General features: G+C 44.5%; 1 protein-coding gene across 1 annotated transcript in view; it reads left to right on the top strand.

Moving 5' to 3' along the window:
* The window catches only part of LOC105687231 (nephrin), a 227,332-nt gene that overhangs the window by 159,420 nt on the left and 43,358 nt on the right, over positions 1-24,554 (top strand). Inside the window, exons 3-4 of the mRNA XM_025745991.2 lie at positions 6,305-6,510; positions 20,172-20,282. Coding sequence (XP_025601776.2) covers positions 6,305-6,510; positions 20,172-20,282 — 317 coding nt within the window. The remainder of the gene's footprint in view (positions 1-6,304; positions 6,511-20,171; positions 20,283-24,554) is intronic.

Here is a 24,554-nt window from a genome sequence, read left to right as displayed (position 1 = left end):
AATAGACGAACCGAAGAAAAGAGAGAAAAAAAAAAAAACAAAGATTCTCGCAAATTATATGTGATATAAAATTTCTCGAATCGGGCGGTGAGTTTTCGAGAAGCGAAAGGCGTAACGGTATAAGGTTACCGCGTCGTGTATACCACGCGATGTTATTAGATACGGGGGTAGGTTGGTAGAAGAGGTTGGCAAAGTGGAAGGGGTGGGAAAGTATATATACGTCGCGTGTGTTGCGGGCGCATGCAGTTTCCCCCCTCCCGGTTTCTTCCCCGCATACAACCATCTCGTTTTTTTCACAGCGCGTTTTTTTTTCTTGTTTTTTTATTTTCGTTTTCTCTATTTTTCCTTCCTCTCCTCTCCTCCCTCGTCACTCAGGTATTCTCTCACTTTGCATTCTCTTCGGAACTCGGATATATCTTCTTGCATTTTCTTACATCGTTGCCGCCGGCGTTGCGCTACACGTGCGCATACCTTAAACAACTCGACGACCGACTATCCTCCATTTTTACTTTAATATCGTCCCGTCCTTTCATCCCATCGTTTCCCCCTACTTTTTACTTTTTTTCTTTCTTTTCTTTTCTTTTCTTTTCTTTCGCTCCGCTTCAAAACAGTGGCGAGATTTTTAATCAATGCCGACGGAATGCAAAAAATATGGCGAATCGAAGGGAACACGTCAGCTCCGGTTTGTTCTCGTTGCGAAGGGGACGCCGCCGGTGAGCTTCGACGGGTTCCGGGTGCACACGGTGACCTACCCACCGGCGGCTATCCTACTACTACGTGCGTGCGTACCCGCGCGTCCAAGTATCGCAGCGCCGGTTTGATAATGATATTCGAATCACGGACGGTCGTTGCACCGCGCACCGTGGTCAACAAAATTTGAATATCGTACAGTTGGATTAGTAGATAATAGGTTTGACGGTGAGTCAGTAATCTGACGGGGCGTCAATCAGTCCCAATCAGGTAATGCATTCCAACGGGAACAGCGGCAATAGCGGCGCTGCTGCTCCTACTCCCAACGTTCAACGCGACTTCCAACACTCGTACGTACGTAGGTACCACCCGCGTATTCTACGCACACGTATACCTCGTTGTGCGCGTGTATCGGCGGCGGGTGGAGAGTCGGGGGGAAAGGGCTAAAAGGGGAGTAGGTTTGGTAAGGGCGAGAAACCGTGAGCGATAGGGGGGGGGGGGGGGGTGCGAATCTATATCTACATCCCTCTGAGTCGGGTTACAGGGCTCGACGTGTTCGCTGTATGTATGCGTATCTAAAATATATATATGTGTATGTGTATATATATACACGTGTACCGTCATGTATAATACATAGCCGAAACTAGAAGCATGAGCACACCGACGTTATACGTACATACGCGCCAGTTATCTACCGCGGCGCTCTGTAACTTGTAGATAAATAGGTGTACATATGGATACCTCATACCCGTATCTATTATAGACATAATGGAGATGAGGATAACCTGTAGACGGGGTATTTGGTCACCATAGTAACCGTTGGGGAATGGAATGTTGTCTTCATTAGTCGAGGACCTCCGCAGTGGAATACCGTGTACGCCGCGTACGCTTTAAAACAGGTACGAAGCGAGGCGGGCGAAGCTCCTTTTTTTCCCGGGTGCACGCGAACGGCTATAAATTTGAGAGAAAAAAAAAAAAAAAAAAATACAGCGAAGGAGTCGAAGAAAAATTCCGGGCGGCCGAGGAAGAGAGCGAGAGGTCGCTGGGGGGATTTTTTTTTTGTTCCCCCCCCATTTCCTCGTTCTCGTCCGATTTTTTGTCTCGTTTCCAACGGCGTCGCGACGACTCTGTTATTTTCCATTGAGTAGCGGCAACAGCTGTCACCGACGGACTGACAAACCGGGGGAGGATGTGTTTTTTTTTTAAGCTAGTTTTGTCGCGGAATGTCGAGGATAGCTTCGCTGCCTCTATCTTTAATTTACGTATTAATAAGCCGGCTGACTGGCCGTCGCCGTTGCTGCCGCTGTCGAGGATCGCGTGCGCCGAAGAGAAACGGTTGACAGGTATTCGCGACGTCGTTTATACCTACGACTACCCCGACTCTCCGCATCCCCTCCGCTAACGGTTGCCCGTTCCCTTCGAGAACTTCGACGAGTCCTTTGGTTATTGTCGTCTGCGCGTACCGCATTTCATCAATCATTCGTCTCTAGTTTCGTACGGATTTTAGGAAAACCCTTGAGTCGAATTATTCGACTTGTGACCGTTGGTTTCGAATTAAACCGCCGTGGAAAACTTTGAACGATCGGAGGTTTTTTCGAGGCACCTCGTTACCTCGTATCAAATGTTTCGACGTTAACTCTGCGGACGATCCGGTTTACAAGTATCCCTCGAAATATCTGAGAAATGTAGAAGGTTACGTAACACCCTCTCCGTAATACACTGTTGGGAGTAATTTCGAACGTTTAACCTCCGAGTTTTGGAGCGGGTCAGACGATCTCAAGATCCCAAAAGATCTCTCTCGGGTATCCTGTGTCTTACTTGAACACTATTAGGTTTGGCTGGTTGAAACACCTGTGCATACCACCCCATTCCCGATACGCGTATAACTTTGAACCGCCAAGATTGGCGGGGCTAAAAAATAATCGAAATTGAACAACGATATTAGAAGTGCCGCCACTCCGCTCTCTCTCTCTCCTCGTGCGGGTGCTTCCGATGATCGCTCAAAATCTCTTCTTTTTTTTTCATTTATTTCGTGAAAATATCACACTCCGGTGATATTTTCGGTCTAATCGCATGTAATATGTATCAGAAGCCTTATGTGTCCCAGAGAAACGAAAAACGCGCCCGGGTCATTAATAAAAGCCTTTCACCTTTTTTGTTTTTCCCTTTTATTTTTTTCCAAGTACGTTGACAAAGCGTTCTTGGGGTAAAAAAAAAATGAAAGAAAGTGAAATAAAATAAACGAAAAATACGGAGCGACGCGAATTTCGCGGTAAATTTTCGTTGGAGAGATCGATTCGCGATTACAAATTTGATTGAGGTTGTTCAGTGAATTGTATAACGTTAAATTAAATCCATGCGCGGTGAGTTTAGAAAAAGTTTTTAGCTACAACTGGCGGCGAGGTACCACTAGGGGGAGGTTTTACGGTACCAACCCACCTCGTAGCCCTCAAAGACCGGCATTAACAGTAATTTACACTCCCTTTGAATGCGGCGTGTTTTATGACCGCGTAATGCTCGTAATTCGCTCTAGAGGGTGGTGCCCGTACTGCCACGAAACGGCGGCATCAGAACCCCTCATTTTCCGTAATTCCATCGATAAAGAAATTCAATATTTCTGCTGTAATAAAAAAAATAAAAAAATAAAAATAAAATAAAACAGAGAAAAAGAAGAAAGAAAAAAAACACCCTGAATCGCTGCTGCTCATATTCACGGAGTTAACTTACCCAACTACACGAAAATAATCGAAACCGTAAAGAGGAAAAAAAAAAAACGTCCACGGACGCTCGGATTCCCTCCCGATAACCGGAATAAAATTGAAGGAGAAAAAATTCGCGAAACGGTTCGCATTTTTCCGAGTCCGCATTGGTTCACTTTTCTGTCGAGCAAAAAAAAGACCTCGGTTTCTCCTTTCGAGTATTTTTTGGTTTGTCGTGTGAATTCTTTTTTCTTACCCCATCTCGAGGCATTGTTCGAACCCGTATCACATGACGACTCTCCCGACATATTCTCATGCAGATAGGTTTAAAGTTATGTAACGCGAAGCAGACAGCATTGTTGCGTTGAACCTACAGAGCCACCTCCGAAAAGGTGCCGCCGCGGGGTCACCATTCTTATGATAATTTTTGGGATTATTTTTTCGTAATTTTTACCGAATGCCGACGTCGCTCGAAACTTCGGCGCTGCAATTACCACACCCGCTTGATTTGAATATTAGAAAAGCGGAGGAGAAAATAAATAAATAAAAATAAATAAATGAATGGAAATGAAAATTTTCTACCGCCGCCACCGCCGCCGCCGCTCTCACCCTCGATCTCGTCGTAAATAATTACGAGAATTTCGTAGCGTCTACCGATTCTCATCCTCTTAAGTTCTCGGACCATTTCTCATCCTCTTAAGTTCTCGGACCATTTTTCCACTCGCACGGCGAGTTGATTATTCGCGATTCGCCGATTTTTTCAAAAATCATTTGTTTCGACGGAGGTACGATAGATTACGGATTATTTCGCGCGTAATGACGTCCGTCTGTCGTAGAATTTATTCGCGGCGAAACTGAAACCGCGGTTAACTACAAGGTAAATGTGCTTGCTACACGGTGAAACTTTGCCGCCGTATTGTTGTCTGATGAATGATGATATTTCTAAGCGCTGCAGCGCAGGGTTTTAGTCGGAGTGACCAACTGCTGTTGGATGAATTAACGACGCTTCGGACGTAACGGGTATAAACCCGTTGGATGAACTGGTTAAACTAGAAGTACCTGCTGCCGCTGTGTTGCCGTTGCCGTTGCCGTTGCCGTTGCTACATTGCATTCGGCGAAGTCCGGTATAGTCGCTTTGCGAAAATCGTTTTCAGAGTTCCTCTCGAAACCTCACCCCCTCACCCCCTCACCCCCTCACCCCTACCTCCCCCCACCCACCTCGCGTACTGCAGCAGCTAACCGGTATAGCCGGTACTACTTCCTATGAAATTGCCAGTCGATTTATCCACCTCCCGGCTCACCCCGGTAAGCCCTTTCTCATACCGAGCTATATACATGTATATTATACACGTAGAAACTCCGAAGAAGTACTCCGGGTACTTTCCCGCCATGGAAGCTGAGTCAACAATTAATCCTCAGTATTGTGGAAATTGATTAACAAAATACATCCATCCTCGAATCGAACTCGAACGGCTTTCAACCCCCCTCCCCCCTGATACAAGTTGACATTCAAATCTCAACGACAACGGGCGGATGTAATTGATTCTCGTACGCTCGACGTTCGCGTCGCGAGGCATTCGTCTTTTCTCTTTAATTTTTTTTCTCGCAATGGAAGAGAGAGGCGTTTCGCGAAGAATTTTCAGAGGGTGGGCGGGAGGACCCGGATATATATGCATCATTCTTTACGATCCAAATCGACGAGCTGAGGGGTTGAATTGCCATTGGTTATATTTCTACCCCGGAGGTATGGATGGGTATGTGAGGTAGAACAGGACTATAACCGAGGGAGAGAATGCCCAAGGATAAACCGTTTCATAAAACATACATCGATTTCGTATCACCCGGTATGGGTCTGCTTCCTTCCATTGATCCCTCCCACATTTCACCCTTACCACCCCCTCCCCCCCCCGTGTTCTCGTTCTTTTACTTTTTATTTTACTTAATATTTCTCTTCTTGCGATCCGGGGAAAACTGTCAGGTGGATATGAGACGCCGCGAGGCAAAGCGAAGAGCTCTTGATCCTCGGTATTCTTATTCCGCGAATCGTCTTAAATTGCCATCCCTTGCACCGACCGACCTAGCCACCTTGAACCCAGCTCGTATCTCACGCTGAGAAATAATCTCGCGGACACCGGATCATTCCGTGACCAGCGAATAAATACGCTCCTGTCATCGAAAAATTATTCAGATTCCCGCTATATAAAAAACGATAATTATTTTACCACCGAACATACTTATAGCCAACGAAATCAGATGATAAATGAATTCGTCCGACTACCTCGGGGAGGGAGGGGGTGGGGGGGTTTTCTTGAATGGAATTGGGATGATTTTATCGGTGTAATTTCCGAGGACGGATCAAAAAATCGAGGGGTGAGAAAAGCTCGTTGAGAGTAATATCGCTCCAGAAGCGAAAGCTGAGTATTTTTCTTTTTTACCTTTCGCCTTTCTCTCTCTCGCTCTCTCTCTCTTTCGCTGGGGTGCCAACGATACTTTTACGTTGTTTGCAATTTTTTAATCCTCTCACGACACGACCACCAGCTCTGCCTCATCAATCTCTACTTTTCTCGCGAGGCTGCCGCCGCCGCTGCCTTTTCTCTCTTAGCTGATCGTTTATCCGAGACCACCCCTAGAATTACCACTATAAAAGCTTTGCTAGCATTTTTATTCCCGGAGAACGATTTTTCAATTTTTCAAATTACGAATTATTTCTCTTCACGCACGCGTACGTATTATATGTATATATATCTCTATATCGCTTCAATTATTTCTAGTTCGAGCGAAGGTTTTTTTTTTTTTTTTTTTTTCTTCATTCTCCTTTTTACCCGACTAAAAGTGAATAAATAAATGAGACGGATGGAATTGATGATGATTACGTTGCCCCGTGATGATATTGTTATTTTTCTTTATTATTGCAGGTTTGACGTGCGCGGAAAGTCCCTCGAACACGCACAGCACAAGTCGGAAATTTTCGGTAGTCGCGCCTACTTCAGGACAACGGTTCAACAGCCAGCTGTCCTCGTCATTAAACAGATAAAACGCCACGACGCAGCTGCCTACAGATGTCGAGTCGATTTCCGGCTAGCCCAAACCAGAAGCTTCCGGTACAATCTCACCGTCATTGGTGAGCAATATTTTGAAAAAATTATCAAACCGACGAACGACGTGGTAAAGGGGAACGCGCACGTTACATATCGTGTGTGCTAGAAATAAGCGATCGATGCGAATCGATGGATCGAGTGGAATTACTGGAAATATAAAGTGGCATTCGTAATGTCAGTCGATTTTCTAAATAATTCGTAATATCAGTCGGCACCTAATGCCTTCGAGTGAAGCTTCCATTACTAAAATAGCGACGTTGTAGCGTATTTACGAGTACGTTGCTACCTGTAAGTATCTCGTCGTCTCTTCGACGGAATGTGGATACTTGCATTATTCATAGAGCCAAAAGTTCACCTGGTATATGTACCCACTTCGCGATAGTAGTCACGAATCTATGGCACGGATATTCCAGAACCGTACGATCGACGTTTCGGTATAGTATAGTAACTAAAAGTGGAAGCTCTCCTACACCTTTACCTGTGATGAACGAATGTCGTGTAACGACGCGGTGACGATCTTGTAATAAAAATTGATCGCCCAGTTTTTTTTTTTCATCACTCGCACAGGAGAAACGATGGAAAATTCCAAGACCCCGTGAAGAAAATTCTCGTCGAAAAACCCCTTCGAAAAAAAGCTTTTCATTTTTTGTCGCGTCCTCGAATTTTCGGGCTTGCGTTCCTATCCTGAAATCTGGATAACCTGCAGTTGCCGACCGCATATGGATATATATATCGGAACTGCGCGGTACCGCGTCTGCGATTAGCTCATGAATTTTCCAACAGTCGTCATTTGTTTGATCAGAACCCCCCTGCCTTATCCCCTTTAGTTTTTCAACCCTCGGCGGTGCGCGACTACCGCTAGTTTCGCTCATTCCCTTCGGTACGCACACACACCGGGTGTTTGTCGACCCTCTGATTTTTACTTTACCGTGAAACTACGAAACAAAACGTTCTTTATTAAAACTCGCAACGTGTTCCGGGAATATTGTTATACGGAAAATTTTTCCCTTCCACTTTTTTTTTTCTGTTTTTTACACGAGATTCGAGATCTTTTTCAACCGGCACTTCGGAAGAACAGAACTTACCGTTTCCCCGTACAGCCACTTCCGGTTATCAAGGCCGTGATAAAAAATGTAGGTGCATAATATACCTTCTCATCGACCAGTGAATTGATTATCAAGGACTCGATCGGGTCCTCGAAGCTTTATTCGGGTCAGCGTCGCACGCCGCGTAGAGTTTCGCCTCTCCATGATAATTCCAATGATTTTTCGCTCAATTTTTTTTTTGTCGCGACTGATCAGCCTAATTGGAGCGTTCCTACGGTGAAAATGTCGGAGGAAACAACCTACTCCGGCGTTGCGACAATTTGATAACGAAGGAAAAAAATCGGGAAAAGAAAATAAGAGAAGGGGAAGAAAAAAGTCAATGGACGTGTTTCTACGCAGGATACGTAGAGAGAAATGACCCGACGCACGTACCCCCACAGCGATGAGCTTAACGATGAAAATGTCGGGAGGTGAAATGCGTACTTACGTGGAACCCCGTACGGCAACGGCCCTCTGATAAAAACCTAATAACGTGAAACACAAAGCGTGTACCCGCCACAATTTCCGCAGCTATATAACGAAAAGACAAAAAAAAACGATGAAAAAAGATAAAGCTAGAATGGAAAATTGGCAAATGTGGTACAGACAAGAGTATATTAAACCCTGTCTTTGTAGGTATGCAACAAAAAAAAACGAGTTAATTTCGTAACCCAATTTTTTTTTTCACCTCGTTCGTCGCGATCGAACCCTCCGAGATATCCTAGTTGAGTACAGGTGTAACTGTGATCACCTCCGGTTCGTCGAGGGGTGAAAAGAAGGTGAGGTTCAAGGGTGCGGTCTGGTCGTACGATGAGATTCGTTCGTGCGGTTGAAATCGAACAAAGATCTTCTTTCGTCTTGCATAGCGGGACTCTGGTTGTTGGTACGATTTGCGGGATTTCCAGACTGGAAGGAAACACGTTTGTGGTTTCCCGAAAGAGGCGAGAGATTGGGGTGTCTAGGTAACCAACCTCCAGATGAGGACGGTATTTTCATCAGACGAGATTGGGTCCCTAGACTTTCTAGATTACATCCCTGGCATGCCTATATATAGCCGTGCAGACCCCTCCGGAGTACCGACGCCCCTATTTTCTTTGCACCCCACCTTTTTTTCACGCTCTCTTTTTTCTCTTTCACTTTTTCCTCTTTTTTTCTCTTCTTACGACTTTCTCTTTTTTCTCCCGTCCGATGACACGTGGCAAGTGATGACCTATAGCCTCTGGTTTCGATACCCGATACTCTTTTCTCACCCTTGTTTTTTTTTTTTTTTTTTTTTTTTTTCTCGCAGTTGTATCGATAGTTTTTCAAGAGGTTGGATTTTTTGAGAAATCTTTCAATTTTTCCATCACCTTCGATTGGCTTGTCGAATCTGGATCTTTTCATAAATCAACTCGAATAATCGAAGAAAAGTACACTTCGTGTATTGTAATTTTTATTTCTGATTTATTCGATGATGATATATTTCTTTCGATTATTCCTTTCATTATTATCACTATTATCATTTTATTTTATTTTTTTCATCTCCTGCGGAGGGGGACGCGGATATTTATTCCAGTAAATTTATGATATGGAGAACTGGAAGAATTGGAAGAATATCACGATACAAGTATGTATATATATATCTGTATATGTACGTATACATATATACGGATATTTATATCGCGTTCGAGAACAATTTCCGGATAAAAATTCCGTTCACAATTTCTAGAGTATTTCAAAAGAAGAAAAAAACTAAAGAGAAAATAAAAAAGAGAAAAAAGAAAAAAAAAAAAGCGAAAGAAATGAAAGAAGCATGAATAAATAAAACGCTGGAAGGTGAGTTATAAGATTCCGCTGATCCGTATATATAATTTATTGTCAGCTAACAATGCGGAGATCTAAGATTCGCCGGAGGGGTGGGGTGCTGTACTGCGCTACCTGCATATTATAACTGCAGTTTGGGATGAGTGGTATGAAAATAATTGAACAAAGGTTGAAAAATAAGATAGCAATAATTGAAACGAAGGAGACCCGGTACGACCGGGAATGGAGCTTGAAGCGCCTCCGCCCCCTCGCTATTTCCCTCCCTTCCTTCTTTTCCTTCTCCCTCTGCCGCTGCCGCTGCCGCCGCCGCCGCCGCTGCTTTTTCTAGGAAAGAAGAAATATCGAGGATGAGAGGCGACGCCCTCGTTAAGGAAATAATGCGCTGGCTTAATTAAATACAACGCAATTAGTCTGCATCCCTGCGCAACTCCAAGGCGGGGGTAATGCACGGACGGGGATGTGGATTATTCAGCCGATGCGATGCGATGCGATGCGATGTGATGTCACGTCATGTTCTTCTTCCCTCTCGGTAAACGGGATGAAAAAAAAAAAGAGCGACAAAAAATAAAGTAAGAGGAAAGAGGCAAAAAAAAAAACACGAATAAAACGAGACACACACACACACACTCCCACAAGTGGTGAAAAATCGCGAGTTTTATACGATAAGAAGCGAGCTTGATTCCTAATTCGTTCTACGATCGCCGTAAGAATTATTTTTACCGTTTTTCTTTTTTTCTCTTCTTCTTCTTCTTCTCGTCCCGCCATTTTGAAAATGAAAATATACAGTCAATTACTGTATCTCCGTTTTCCGCCGGTTACCTTTTATAACAGCTGGAAAGTTAAAGTTCAGCTGAAAGTTCACCGAAATTAATAAAAATTCTTCCTACGTAACCTGCAGCTTTCCACCACCACCGACCCTTCGCTCAAAACCATCCCTCTCATCGCTCACGCATTGCAGCATAATTGCACAATTAATTCAACTAAAATTCCAGTAATTTCCTCATTAGAAACGCAAGAGGAAGAAGAAAAAACGAGGAGAAAAAACGGACGGGAGATTCGGAGATTACATTTTTTTCCGTTTTCAATTTTTCTCACCGTGTAAAATCCAAAAAAAAAAAAAAAAAATAGAGGAAGAATTGTACCGAAATAATCGAAAAAAAAAAAGTAAAATCAACGAAATATCACATCGTCGCAGGTACGTCGGTATGAAATAAGGGGATGAAATCCTACGAGGTTAGTAGTTCTTAGCGTCGCTTATACTTTTTTGCGAATTTATGTGGCAATAAATTCATACGATTCTCTTCTGCAGCAGCAGGTCGTTTTCGGATCTTTTTCCTTACGGTCAGTTTCCCCACTTAGCCAAGTATATATATATATATGTACACGTACGTACATACATAGGATATACAGCGACTGAGTGAGCCAGAGAGAACGGGAAAAAGAGTAGAATTCTTTTCACGCTGTTTAACTATTGGCCCCGATATAGTGGAAAAACTCACCCCCCGCATAGCCAGAGGCTGACCAACGGACATAACTTATCGGGTTCACAGTCGCTTGCTTCTGTGACGAGCGAGTCCCGCCGGGGGGGGGGGCTAAAGAGGAACGAAAAGGGGTAGAAAGTTAAGGGTAGGAGGCATACTACGGGACTACGGCTTGTTGACCAATCCAAGCGCGCAGCGCCCAACTCTCTTCCCGCTCGCGGAGGAGGAGGAGGAGAGCTTTCACCCTGCCCCTCCCTTGAATCTTTTTCTTTTTTTATACAGCATCTGAGTATTTTTTCCCACATTTTTTTTTCTTTTTTTCACCTTTTCGTCCCTTTTTTTTTTTTTTTTTGCTTTTGCTTTCCCTCTATTTTGTTTATTCAATTTTTATTTTTCATACCTCTCCCCCAGGTACGTACGTACGGCTCGGCGATATTTTTTTCATCTCCGTCTCTCTCTTTCTCTCTCCTGGTAGACCGCAGAGAAGTGAACGACCCTTATTAACGTCATTATGATTATTATTATCATTTTCATCATCGTTATTATTATTAGCGTTCGGTTAATAAAGGCGACGGGACAGAGGAGCGAAGAAATAATGCGAATACCGTGATAATCAAATAGAACGTAAATACGCTCGATTAGATAATTGATAAGCGATTAACTACGATGGATTCTTTTCCTTCTTTCTACCGTTTCGAAGGTTCGAATGAGACCGAGGAGGAGGAAAAGGGAGAGATTTGAGGGGGGGGGGGGGGGATTAATTAGCGAAATCTTATCCGCGCCGGGAGCAGGAGGCGTTTAATTTGTTCGTCTCTTAATTCCGATCGTGTACAAAGACGTCGGGGGGTTATTTCGGCGTCGTCGGATTACCTATGTGCGACGCCTCGAGTCAGCGTCGCGTCGCGGTATACAGAGCGTGATCATCCGGCTCGTCCCCGACCGACCGACCGACCGACCGACCGGTTTGCAATTTCAACTTTGTTCCCAAAGATTCCTCGGCACTTCAGTTTACTGCTGGGGTCAGGACCCGAAAGTTTTTACCTCCGGAGTGACTCTCAAACTTCTCCCTCGTTCCCTGTTTCAATTCTTGAACAAGCTACCTTATTTTCTCTTATTCTACTCGAGCTTCTCCCTCTTCTCCCTCTTCTCCTCGCTCTCCGCTATCTGTCTGCCGTATCAAAGTAATCCCTTCTTTTTGGCGAAAGTACAAGCCTGAGCTTGACTGCATGACTAAATTCTTCGTGGCAACTCTCAAGGGGACAAAAAAAATATTCAGACGCACCGACGAAATTTCCTCGAGCAAATAACGTAGTACCGCACGTGTTCGTACACACCTATATGCTCGAAGGTTGGAGGTATGAAGAAGTAACCGACAAAATTAGAAGCGTTTCGATATCGCGACCTAATTTCCATCGTCTCTCTCTGTACGTATAGTTCGAATTTGTAACGTAGGCAAATTTTTAGCTTGTACCGTTTAATTCTTGGCCTGGAAATTTGCTCCAAGACGAATTCAGGTGTAATACAATGCAGCAAGTAGTAGTTAGTGGTACCAGTTTATCAAGTGGAAGACAACCGCGTGACCAACTTGGAGACGGGGTAGAATAGTTCGTATAGCTTCAACCGGTGCTGCTGCTTCTGCTGTACTCCTCAGAACCACTAGAATTGTGGTCTAGCAGTATTATACCAGCTATGTATTATGTAAGACCAGAACTGCCTTCGCATATATAGGTACGTACGTTTACACACTATACGCGTGTAACTCCCGTTCCGTTCACTGGTCCTAGATGTACCCGGCCAAAATGAAAAAAAAAGAAAGAAGGAAAATCTACGTATTCCGAAACACGAGAAACGCGCGGTTTGACAAATCAAACGACGAACGAAAGAAATCTAATTCTCCGAGAAAATTTGGCAGTTTTGAAAGCCTTTTAATTCGAGTTGTATTTAATGTTTAGCGAGTAGAGCAAATATTGGTTGAATTCACCGAAGGTACTTCGCTAGAAACTGCTCATAAGATACACAGAAACAATTTTAGCACACCCATAACGTACGTGACTGTAATTTCTTCGACCAACTTCGGCAGTTGCAACGATGTGTGGGATTTTCAGTGACTCAGAGTCGTGAGCGAAAAGCCAAATCCGCGGCATATTTTTACGATTTTCGATCAATAGAAGCGGAAATATTTGGTTCGCTGATCAGCGATTCGCGGTTTTACACACCACGCCCGCGATATATATTTCAAATTTTTCTAATACACGTCCGACGTAACAAGTTTCTTATATTTTCTCTATCTGTCGTGAATTTATTTCTCCCTTTTGCCTCCGTTTTTCCCGATCGCAATTGTTAGGAGGAATCTGGGTGGAAACGAAGATCGCGAAAAGGGGGGGGGGGGGGGGGGAGAATATCCAACGGCGTAGTAACCTTGCCCCAACCCAACCCCGATCTCACTCGACCCGCAGCCGTTTGGCAAAGCCAACTCAACTCAACTCGATTCAACTCTACTGCCAGCTTTCGGCCCAACCCTTCCTTCTTCTTTCGGTAGGGAGCAGATTTTAATATTTCCAGCCATATCTCAACCGGGCAAACTTCCTCCCCCTCCCCCCTCTTCCTCCCCCCTCTTCCTCCCCCCCTCCGTCCTTCCCAACGCGACTCGAGGACGCGCACAGGTTCACTTAAAATCACTTTATTGGGATCGAAGACGGTTTTTCATCCGAATATACTTCCCTTACGTAATAACGCAGACAGTGCATTTCCGTTGATAGCTAGATAAAATATCGAAGTTCGTAAAGAACCGTAAGAATTTTCAAAAACAAAATATACCGATTTTCATTATCTACAATATCATTGGTAGAAAATCGCTCTCCAACGTACGAGGAAGGAGTTCCAAGTTTTTCGGGGTTGCAGACTGTGAGAAATTTTTGACAAAACGTATATTTGCTTTTTCTCGTTTCGTTTAGTCAATTCTTATTTTTTCTCTCTTTCCTTCAATTCTAACGATGGTTTCGTACGTCAAAGTTAAAACGTATACAGCTTAACAAACTCGAAAGTTGAAGATAAGCTCGACATACCTGAACCCCCCCCCCCCCCCCGGTTGAAATGCGACGCTAAATTTTGCACGTATTAAAGTCCGCGTCGCAACCTCGAGGTTAAAACTTCTCAAAACCCTAAAATTGAAGCTCAAAAAGTATTAGCAAATAATGATAATGACGACGAGAAGAACAACACCGGAAAACAGCGTCCATGACGAGGCGAAACGAAGAGCTGCGGTATTCAAAAAGTGTTTGGTGAACGTGAAAAAAAAAAGGAACGAAAGAAAGAAAAAATCTAAACCCCAAAACCTGCGGGGTCCTGAATCCGATGTTAATTGTAACCCTATATAAGTCCGATCCTATATATCGGTAAAATAAAAACCAAAAGCACATTATAGGTTTCGGAGTTGCCCGCAGAGCTTTGGAAAGTCGTGCGCGCAATTTCGTTGGCCGAAAATTACTCCAGTTTTAGGAGCGAGTCCGGGGTGCTGGGTTGGGGTTAACTTTGGTATTAATCGTGAGCCAAAGTTTGAATCGATGTTTTTCGACTCGGGGGCAAACGCTTGGGTTCGTCTCTAGCTGCTTTTTCGTTTATATTATACAGCTTAATGCTCGAATAAAAAAGCTCGTAAGTTAAGAGAAGAAGCGACGCCTACGTCGTCCCCCCCCCCCCCCTCGCCCTCCCCCTCCCCCTCGCACACTTTTCTCTTTTGCTCCCAACAGGGCGGCTAAAGACTAGGAAGAATTTTTATAGTGAAAATATTCTCGCGAGGCATTTATCGATAGCACAGATGTGTTTAGAAAGTTTGATATACCCACGCTGCGGGAACGGTCGTTCTTGCTTCGCGGATAACTTTACCACTCTAATTCTATCGCCGCGAAAAAAGCTCGTCGATAGAATTTTTAATATCACTCAGGAAACTGCGCAACGCTATTTATATCAAAATTATATGATCTTCCATCGAGTTTATTGGACTGTCCGCGAACGATCCGCGGGTGTAATAAAACGGTGAAATTTTTATGGCTAGGAATTCTTTTTTTTTTTTTTTTCTCTTTTTTCACCATTCTCATATTTATTATAATAGATCATTGAATACATAGCTGTACGTATACATAGCCTAATGTATCCACGCACATGGAATTTCAACATCTAAATTATATTTTATGATCCCTATAATATTTTTTCATTCATTAAATTCCTGTTACAGTTTTTCTTTCTCTTCTTTTTTTTTTTGTTCATTCCTTCTTTTTTCTATTTTTCATTATCATCCCGCCCTAAATTAATTACGTTATATTATGATTAATTTTTCATCGATTTGAAATGAAAAGAAAAAAATAAAAATAAAAATTCCGTCTACGGTTTCAATTTTTCCAAGTAAAACGCCCCGCGGTGAAAAAAACTGTGTTATTTTATTGCGTTATAGCTCGAATTAATTTTTTCTTCCCTTCTCATTTTCTTTCTTATGTATAGAAATGAAAAATACCGGTCGTAGGAGCGGAGTCGAGTTCCGCCCGAGCGACGGAATTAAGTTGGCAATTTTTCAACCGCACCTCCATCCACTTAGATGGTCCTCCCGATTTATCGCACGATACACCTTATGACCTTACCGCCGTGACCTTGGTGGCTTGAGGTCGAACGTCGTAGCGATTTTTCCAAAAGAACAAGCTCGGACATTATTTATTTATTTTATTTTTCATCGGTGATAATCACACGGATGGGACATCGGAATTGAAACCCAGTTTTCAAAAAACACACGACGCCGAAACGGAGTCGATGGAATTTTTATTTTTTATTGCGGATGGAATGTAACACGAACACATATATTTTTTTAAGATACATTGGTGCGGATAATTCATGAAAAATAATCCGAAGGAAATTCCAAAATTAGTCGCGATTGATTACCGGCTGGGGAAGAGTTCACTTTAATTGAGATGGAATTTATAAATTTATAACTGAATTTTTTTTTTTTATCTACTCCTGGTTTTTATTCAACTTTCAACCTGTTTATTCTTTTTTTTTTTTTTTCTGGTTCTCAACTGAAACTTCGTTCTTGTTCACAGAATTAATTAGCCTTTTACCGCAACCGTGGCCACGTACCGAACTCGGTTTCATAACAAACTCGGAATAATTTTTTTTTTTTTTGTTTTTTCTCTTGGTTTTTTCTCTCTTATTTATTCTAATTCTTCATCCTCTTTTCCCAAATTCATATAAAAGTTGGAGTTTGAGTATAAAATGAATAAGAAATTATGAAAGTCAGCCAATTCGCGGACGACATCTTTCTCCTTTCTGTTCAATAATTCAATAATTTCATTTCTCTTCAAATGTGATCAGAAATTCGAAACGGAAGAAGAAAAAGACGTGGAGAAACGAACGAGATTTTTGAATGAAAAACAAACGAAAGACGAGAATTTTGGTATCGTTGAGCTGAAATTTTTCTCACCACTTCCTAATTTTTGATAACGTGTGCAGAAATTGTCGACGAATCAGCAGTGATGCGAAAACGTTATTGAATTTGCGGTGTGAATCGAAGGCGAGATGTTTAACGTTAGAAATTATAACGAGCGACGTGCGTGTAAAGTTTGTAATAAACTTTTGTTACCTACTGTCTCTCATTACCGGGTAAAGGTCGACGTTGCAACCCTCGTCGGCTAATGGTGTTTCAGCGAAGTAACAAACGCGTGTTAACATAAAGTACGTAGAGTTTATATCTCGCGTATCTTCCTCGAATCTCTTCACTCCTCTCGTCATACGCGGTACACCGTATCGTATATATATACACATGTATACATATATATATTTCAGTTCACTTCATATCCTGGAAAATCAGTTACGAGTATCAACCGTATCATATTCAACGTACACCCACTCTATGCTCGGAGCGTCACGCGATGCGGTTATCGTTCGTTAATACGCCCGCTAAATTGATTAGGGTAAGACACGACGCTCCGTCACCTACCTTGTTAACATATTATCGATTCTGAAAACGAAATTTCGATATGAAACAACCGCGCCGGTCGAGGTCGATTCGTTGCACGACGTACCGATCGATCGGGAGGATAGCGAAATCGGAAGAAAGAAGTGAAAAACGGGACGAAAAATGTAAAGATCAGGGGGGGGGGGGGGAGGGAAATCTCATCTAGGTGTTGGAGAAAGATAGAAGAAAGTCCTGAGGGTAGTGAAAAGAAAAGCGGGAGTTTGAATGGCGGTGGTGCAGAGCGTGGATAGGGGTGATTTGAGGAGGGTCACTGATTACTTAAGCTCCTTGAATTAAAGATGGAGGACGGATCTCGATGCTCCGATTCGAACCGGCAGCTCCCTCTCATTCTTCTCCCTCTTCTTTCCGTTCTTCCTTCCCCCCTCTAGTTTCCCCGTTCCCCCCCCCCCCCCCAACCTCGGGACAGACTCCCGTACTAACGAATTCTGAAGACGTTCAATTTCTTATCATCTTTTCTCCACCTCGCCAATCTCTCATTAAGAATTCACCTGTACACGCTTGTAAATTATATTATTTATCGCGCTGAATGTGCGCCCCCCCCCCCCCATCCGGTACGATAATACGTTATGTAGATACGTATCTCGGGGTGGCAGTCAGCCCTCCTATATTTTAACACCCGGCCCATCGAAATGAGGTAATTTCTTCCGGGAGGCTGAGCGACTACGAAGGCGTCCAACAATCTCGACCATTTTCGTCGTTAGTCCCGGATCCTGACCGAATTCAGGTCAGCTTATCGGCGCCCCCGTCAAATCCGTGAGTCCAATTTGGCCCCGAAACTCTCGCATGCTTTTCTAGGATCGACGGCCGCGCGCCCGGCAAAATCGAGAACGGAAAGAGCCCGGAGAGGGAAACCTCCCTAAATAGCTCCGCGTCCCTCCGAACCTTTTCAACCTTTTCCAACGCCACGTCATATCGCTGAAATTGAGTACATCCCGAAGGCAACACCTACGAGGACGCGAGACATTTTTAATCTCGAGTGTCGTGAAATTTGAATCGCCTCGAAAGTCAGAAGAAAAAAAATCCAAAAAAATTCGTTTCTTCGACCAGCGATCGAGGAAATTATTATATTTTTTTTACAGGCACGCCAGATATCGCTGCCGAACGATGGGGGGAAAAAGCCGAGTAGGGGGATTCGATTATGGTGATTTATGAATGAATTTCGTCGCAGAGTGAATACGTCAGTGGATGACTTAGAGTGAGAATAACATTAGTGCACGTCACATTATAGCTATCTCGGATTCGGAATGTCAGAGCCGTTGAAATTTCTCCGTACGTATATATGTATATAAACGGGCGTATCCAACACGCGGAGACGGTTAAATTCGTGATTTCGTGGCTTGTGGTTCTCTTGGTGTGTTCGAGACGTTGCATGATTGAATAATTACATCGGCAAATACCCCACCGCCACCGTGCGCGACACGTCAAAGCGTTCGTATTACCCACCTATATCTGTGCGAACAATATATATGTATATATATATATGTATATATATATCGGTGTATTTATGCGCGTATACGCGGATCCGTATGCACACAGGTTTGACTGCGTACATAATACAGGTTGCGGAACCAACTAAGAGGTGGTTGAACCGGTAGCGAGGTGCCAACCGACCGAAACACCGGTTCGCATGCTACCTCATCCATTTCGAACTCCATCTCGAAGCCACCCTCGGAATCGTAATTAATCTTTGGAACCCCCTTCCATCCACCCACTCCGACTTCAATCCGACGATTCAACTACCGAATAAAGCGAACCTCTCAATTACGTACCCCGAACAACAAGCGGGGCGCCACCTCTTTCAATTTTCATCCCTCGCATTTCTATGATCGGCGTCTCCGATTTCCTCCGTTTTCCCATGACGCTCCGAAGGGATGAAGATAAACACGCGGGGGATAAACGTGGCCTTGCTCCGATTTGAATACCGCCCCCAGGTTTTCGGTAATAAAAATTCGAAAAAAAAAAAAAAACATCGACCCCAAATGATTTTGTCGCGCCCACGCTTGCGATCTCTCCTATAATACGGTCTAGATAGCCCGAGGTATCGACGGGCGTTTTTTTGAATCCCGCACATCACGGGTTCGACCTTTACGGTTCGCGGATTATCGTATCCCGAAGGGGGGTGGGGGGGTAACCGTGGAGAAAAAGGAAGGGATTGGACCGGTGGAACGGAGTTTAAATTTAACTCGATTAAAATTGCGGTTTAGAGATTTGCCGGAAATAATCGACGTGGTCTGTACAAGGCCCATTGATTACCGCAGGTAATTGCCGCTGCGGCTCCAATCCCCGTACTCATCCCCCGCTCTTTCCCACCCCCATTTTCCCGATGCTGCATCCCTCGCGTGATCCAAAGCCAACTACTTCAAACACAGCTGCAATTGCTTTTCCACAGTGGCGATATATAGCCTAAACCCCCTTGATGTTTGCTTGCATTTGTTTCCCTTCCCCCACCCCCCACCCCCCACCCCTTATCCCCTACTTTCTCTACTCCTTTTTTTTTTCTATCCTTCGCTATCCTATCCCCGATCCTCGACCCAACTCTATTTGCCTACACTGTTTCCATTTTTATTTTTCATACCTCGTTACGTTCGCTGCGTATAAAATTCCTATCGATTTATCCGAACGGAAATTGGGGAATATCTCGATCACGTCGTCAGGCAATGTCTTCGAGATGCGTTAATTTGTTTTTTCCCTACCCTCCTCAGCACGCGTCGTGTGTTGTACATAGAATTTTGGGATCCCGGAGTCGGGAAGTAGAAGTGGGAAAAAAAAAATGACGAGATGGAATAGAACGAAATCCACGTGGCTTTCGTTAAATGAAATTGAATTCCTTCGGGTTTAGACGTACAAAGAATAGAGACAGTAGATTTCGGTGGGAGCGGATGGCGGTCGTTGTTCTGCAGAAATTAGAGGAAAGTGGCCGAGCCATTATTCCCGGAGAGTTCAACTTTGACCCTTTGTTCTGACATTCTTGACCCCCGTAGGACGTAGCGAAAGATAGAACGAGACAACGTTATAGGCGGGAGGAGTGTTCGTGTCGGAACACAAAGACACTCGGCCACTCCGTACCGCGTTCCCACCCCCCCCCCCCCCCCCCCCCCCGGAGGACAATGGGGAAACGGTATTTCTTGCTCCAGAAGCTCACCTCATATATTATCGCACCTATACACCGCACACCGAACTGCGTTCTGCGTTCTGCGTTACGATCGCTCGCCTCTTCAACGGAGAAAGAAGATCGTTCGCAACCAGCCGAAAGCTCGCGACGCGAACCTCAACTGCGAATCTCTCTGTTTCAGTACCCCCCGAACAACCGACCATCTTGGACAAACGTGGTCGCATCCTGAACGTCACCGTCGGTCCTTACCAGGAGGGTGACGAATTGCTGCTCAACTGCCGCGTCATTGGCGGTAAGTTATTTCTTCAACCCTTTACACCGTCCGCCGAACCGGAGTAGAGAGAGAAAAAAAAAATACTCCTCCGCCTTCGAAATCCATGAATTAATTTTTTTTCAATTTTTTCGACGACTCTTTTCTCTCGTGCCCTTTTTGTTTTGTGGGACAAACGAAACAGAAGAGGGAAGAAAAATGAATTTCAAGCCCTGCATCTTCCCCTTATTGGAAGGTCGTAGATATTCGTTTATTTATTTGTTTCGCAAAAAATTTGAGAACGCTAGGGAGGTGATATAATTTAAGTTTTTTGGAATGAAAAGATATTATGCACACACGTTTCCGCGTTATACTGACGGATAAGTTACCCGCGGTCCGCTCTAAATCTTAAATAAGGTTGTCTTACCGGCGGGGGCCGCGGGGCGACGCGGTAAAAAGGGGTAGTTCACGTTACGGTGCCTCGCGCACATGGGTCTTGAGAGTGGAAATTTACTTCCCTTCCACCCAGCCCAGGTGTCTACTAGAATCTGTTTAAAACCCGATATGCATGTACACCGCTGATGCGCGGAGAGCTGGTAAAGCGCTTTGTTACGACTGTAGGGAAACGCGATGCTTTTTCATTAAAATAATCAAATCCACCAGCGCGAAGTTCGACCTCTAAATGTCAACTAATCTCCGACGCGGCGCGGTTTATCTGCGGATAACGATCCCCCTCCCCCTCGCCGCTACAGTTTGACAGTTGTCGAAGTACTAATTGGACGTGTTGACCGAGTACATATACCGTATATTTTCTTCAGAAAGTACCCGCGAAGGTACGTGTAGTGGGGGTGTTATCCGGTGCGCGTCCGTACGGAATAACCCTCGACGACAACCGGTTGGAAACGCGTCGGTGTCCAAAGCTCGACGTACTTTAAAGACGTTTGTTTGGAGAAAAACTACGGGTTCTCCGAGTCGGAAACGCGACGGGCTTCGCTTCGACTGTAACTCAAGCCACGTGTTGTTTTACTTTGTTACCCCCACACTTTTCCACGTACAAATGGTGAGTTCGGCGATTCCAACGCACGCGGTGAGCGTAGTTTCGAAATCTGTCGCGAATGTATATCGGCCGGTTTCGTCCGAATATTTTACTCCGCTCGTACCGATCGAAATGAAATTGATAAACGAATAAAAGTCCACGCGGCGCGAAACGACAAACTCGGAAAAAAAAGGAGAATTCACCTCTGACTCATAATCATACTCGGAAATATCGCACCCCTTTTCCATTCTTTGTTCGCTTTGTTCGACACGGTTTTTAGATTTCATATTCGTTTCGTTTTTCTGGTAACCTTTGAATTCCGCGTATTCGTCCCGTGCGATATCTACGCGTAACGTGGAATATATACGGACGTATCCCCGGGTATCTGGTTGGCGGTAAGGTAGGCCCGAATGCTAAATGGACTTGTCATGTATCACGCCACGAAGAAGAAGCCTGAAACTTCGTCACGCACACTAAACCCCTAAAAGAACAATAAGACACAGGTGGTATGGAACGTTCGCCGCTGGGAAAAAAACTCTTCCGTGAATCATTACCCGCCCCTCGACCTACCTCTCGTGCGCGTAAACGTTATGCGAGAATAAAAAAATGATAAATCGTGAAAAAAAAGGAACACCAAATCTACTTAAACTTTGAATTATTGGGTCGTCGAAATTAAAAAATCATTCCTTCGTTTTTACTCGATAATATTTCGCGAGAGGTGATCGTACGGTACGTTACAATGAAGCAAGTTTTCGGCTCGACGGTGATGCGGCCGAGTATGTAAATCTGGGGAGTTTTGGTTAAGGGGGGTAGTGAATTTAAAGGTAAAGGGCTTTCGGCTGATGCGGCTTACGTATTATTACGCATACCTTATAACTCGTGGATACTCAGGACTCGGGATAGTTCGGTGTTAGTTTTACGTGGACGTTACCAACGCTGCAGTTCGTAGAGTCGCTTCAATTCCAATACCGTATAACGTATGCATCGGTAGAAGCTACGGTGAATTCCGGAGCTCCGAGGGATTGGGGACGATGAAAACAAGAGGAAAAAAAGAAGAGAAAGGGAGAAAAACGAAGAACGAAGAACGGAAAAGGAGGAAGAAGTTACAGGGGAGGTATGAAGGGGTGAAAAAAGTATAGCGGGGTCGGAGGTAGTGTCGCCGGTTATTAGATCAGGTAACTTTTTATCGGCAACTAAACCTAAGTGAAAAGTTTCACGTTCGGTTAGGCGATTCTGGCCGGGTGACAGCGAACGTAGCGAACCCCCCCTACCCCCCTGCCCCCCCCCCCCCCCCTCGCGCTCCCCGTCCTCCGTTCCTACACCAGAAGGGGTAGTTCGACGCTCTTCGTACTCTTATCCCGTTTCCCGCCGCTCTTGCTGCGCTGCTGCTTACTTTGGCAACTGGATCTGAATTCCTGTTTATAACCGTAGGCACAACTTCGCGGACGTGGCCCAACCCCGATTCCCGCACTCTCCACCCTTCGTATTTTTTTGTTTTTTACTTTATTTGATTTTATTTTATTTTTTCTCTCGTTCGTTTTTCTCTCCGTTCCGCAATCCGGCTACGACCCCCGATTCGTTGTCGCCAAAAACTGAAATTAACCGAGACAAAAAAAAAAGAAAGAAGGAGAGAAATTTTTGGAAAAGAAAGTTTGGGAAATGATCAGCCGTTTTTATTTGCTATTTTTTCTCTCCTCTCTCAGGGTCGAGTTCAGAATCCGCTGATCCTTGGGGAGAAGAAAATTAATGTTATTCTTGGCTCGCAGTTAACCTTTGACCCGTTTAGGGGCGGCGGGTGGGGGTTGGTAGAGCTTTATTAGAACACGGATTCTAATCGGGATTAAAGCCTTCCAGCGATGATTCCCATGCCTTCAGTTCCTGCAGGATCAGTACGTGCCGTGGGAGGGTTTTCGCCTTTCAATTCACATCACGAAATATCCGGCGCGAACCTCTCTCTTCTCGTGCCCTTCCCTTCGCTAAGGTCTCGGAGGGTTGGTCTCGCCCCTCAGGTCTCCAAAGGTCTTCCTACACCCCACGACCTTGTCTCCACCTATCTCGTCACGAATAAATTCTACCACTTTACGATGCCCCTTCGAATTCTCACCATATTCACCTCCGAAACACCACCGTCCCTACCTCTCCTTTCCCTTCCCTTTGTTACCACGGGCCGCGTCCGCTATAACCTCTTAATCTTCCGGACTCGAACCTCCGACCGGTAAAATAAAAAACCTAGGCGGGAATTAGTTCGCTAAAGCAATTAACTATCGGAGAATTGGCCGCTGTCCATCAAACCCCTCGGACGATTACTCCGTTATTACCTACCTCACCTATAACTCTCCCTTTATATCTGATACCCACTCCGGGTCAAGGGCTTTGAATTTAACTTATTGTTACTGTACTCGAACCGACCCCTGCTACGACGGTGGAAAATCGTTTCGGATTCAACTTCTGGTAGCTTCATTACGTACATAGATATATAGGTATAGGTATAGTTTATGTTACTGGTAAACCATTCCAAGGGTAGTTACTATTCTCGTTACATACAATAGCGCGCAATCAACCTGCGAAAGTTACGTTAGAAACGATTATCACCTTCGACCTTAGAGTTCGCGCGCCTTAGGTCGACGTACGCGATACACCGCGAGTAACTTGAACCCGAAAAATGAACGACGAGGGAGCTGACTTTTGGCTCACGGAATCTTCGAAAAGGAAGTTTACTTTCGAATGGGACGGAGGAAAATGAAACGCGCATGGGAATTTCGGTATTGCGTCTACAGTGGAAGGCACTCGCGCTAAGCCACCCATCCGCGTCTAACAAGACCCGAAATGAGGGTGTTGTTTTTGCGGTTAAGGGTCACGTGATTGCTACTTAAGATGAACTTAATAGGGGTGAAGGGATCCTGCGGGAACGCGACCTACGCCGGAGCCGTTTCTTGCCTATGTATGGAAAACATCGTCCTCGAGAGCTTTTCAAGGTCCGCGACTCTCCACCGCTACGCGACTACTGCAACGCAACTCTCCAATTTCAAGGTCTGTTGAGACAGAACGGAAAAAAAAAACTACCAACCCCTACGGACGACGAAATTTTCGAAACGAAAAGGCCCTTCAATTTTTTCTAGACGATTGTAGGAACCGAACAACTTCCTACGTTTGTTCGGTAAGACCCTCCGAGCAGTTGGATTTATAAACGGAATACACCGTTGATAAATTTGGGGAGAAAAGCTCATTTAGGTTAGGGATATACGCGCAAAAGAAGAAGAAGAAGAAGAAGTAGAAGA

Source organism: Athalia rosae, chromosome 3 (assembly GCF_917208135.1).
Source record: "Athalia rosae chromosome 3, iyAthRosa1.1, whole genome shotgun sequence".
Lineage (NCBI taxonomy): Eukaryota > Metazoa > Arthropoda > Insecta > Hymenoptera > Athaliidae > Athalia > Athalia rosae.
Note: the sequence above shows the minus strand (reverse complement) of the source record. Positions and strands in the feature narration are given on the sequence as shown.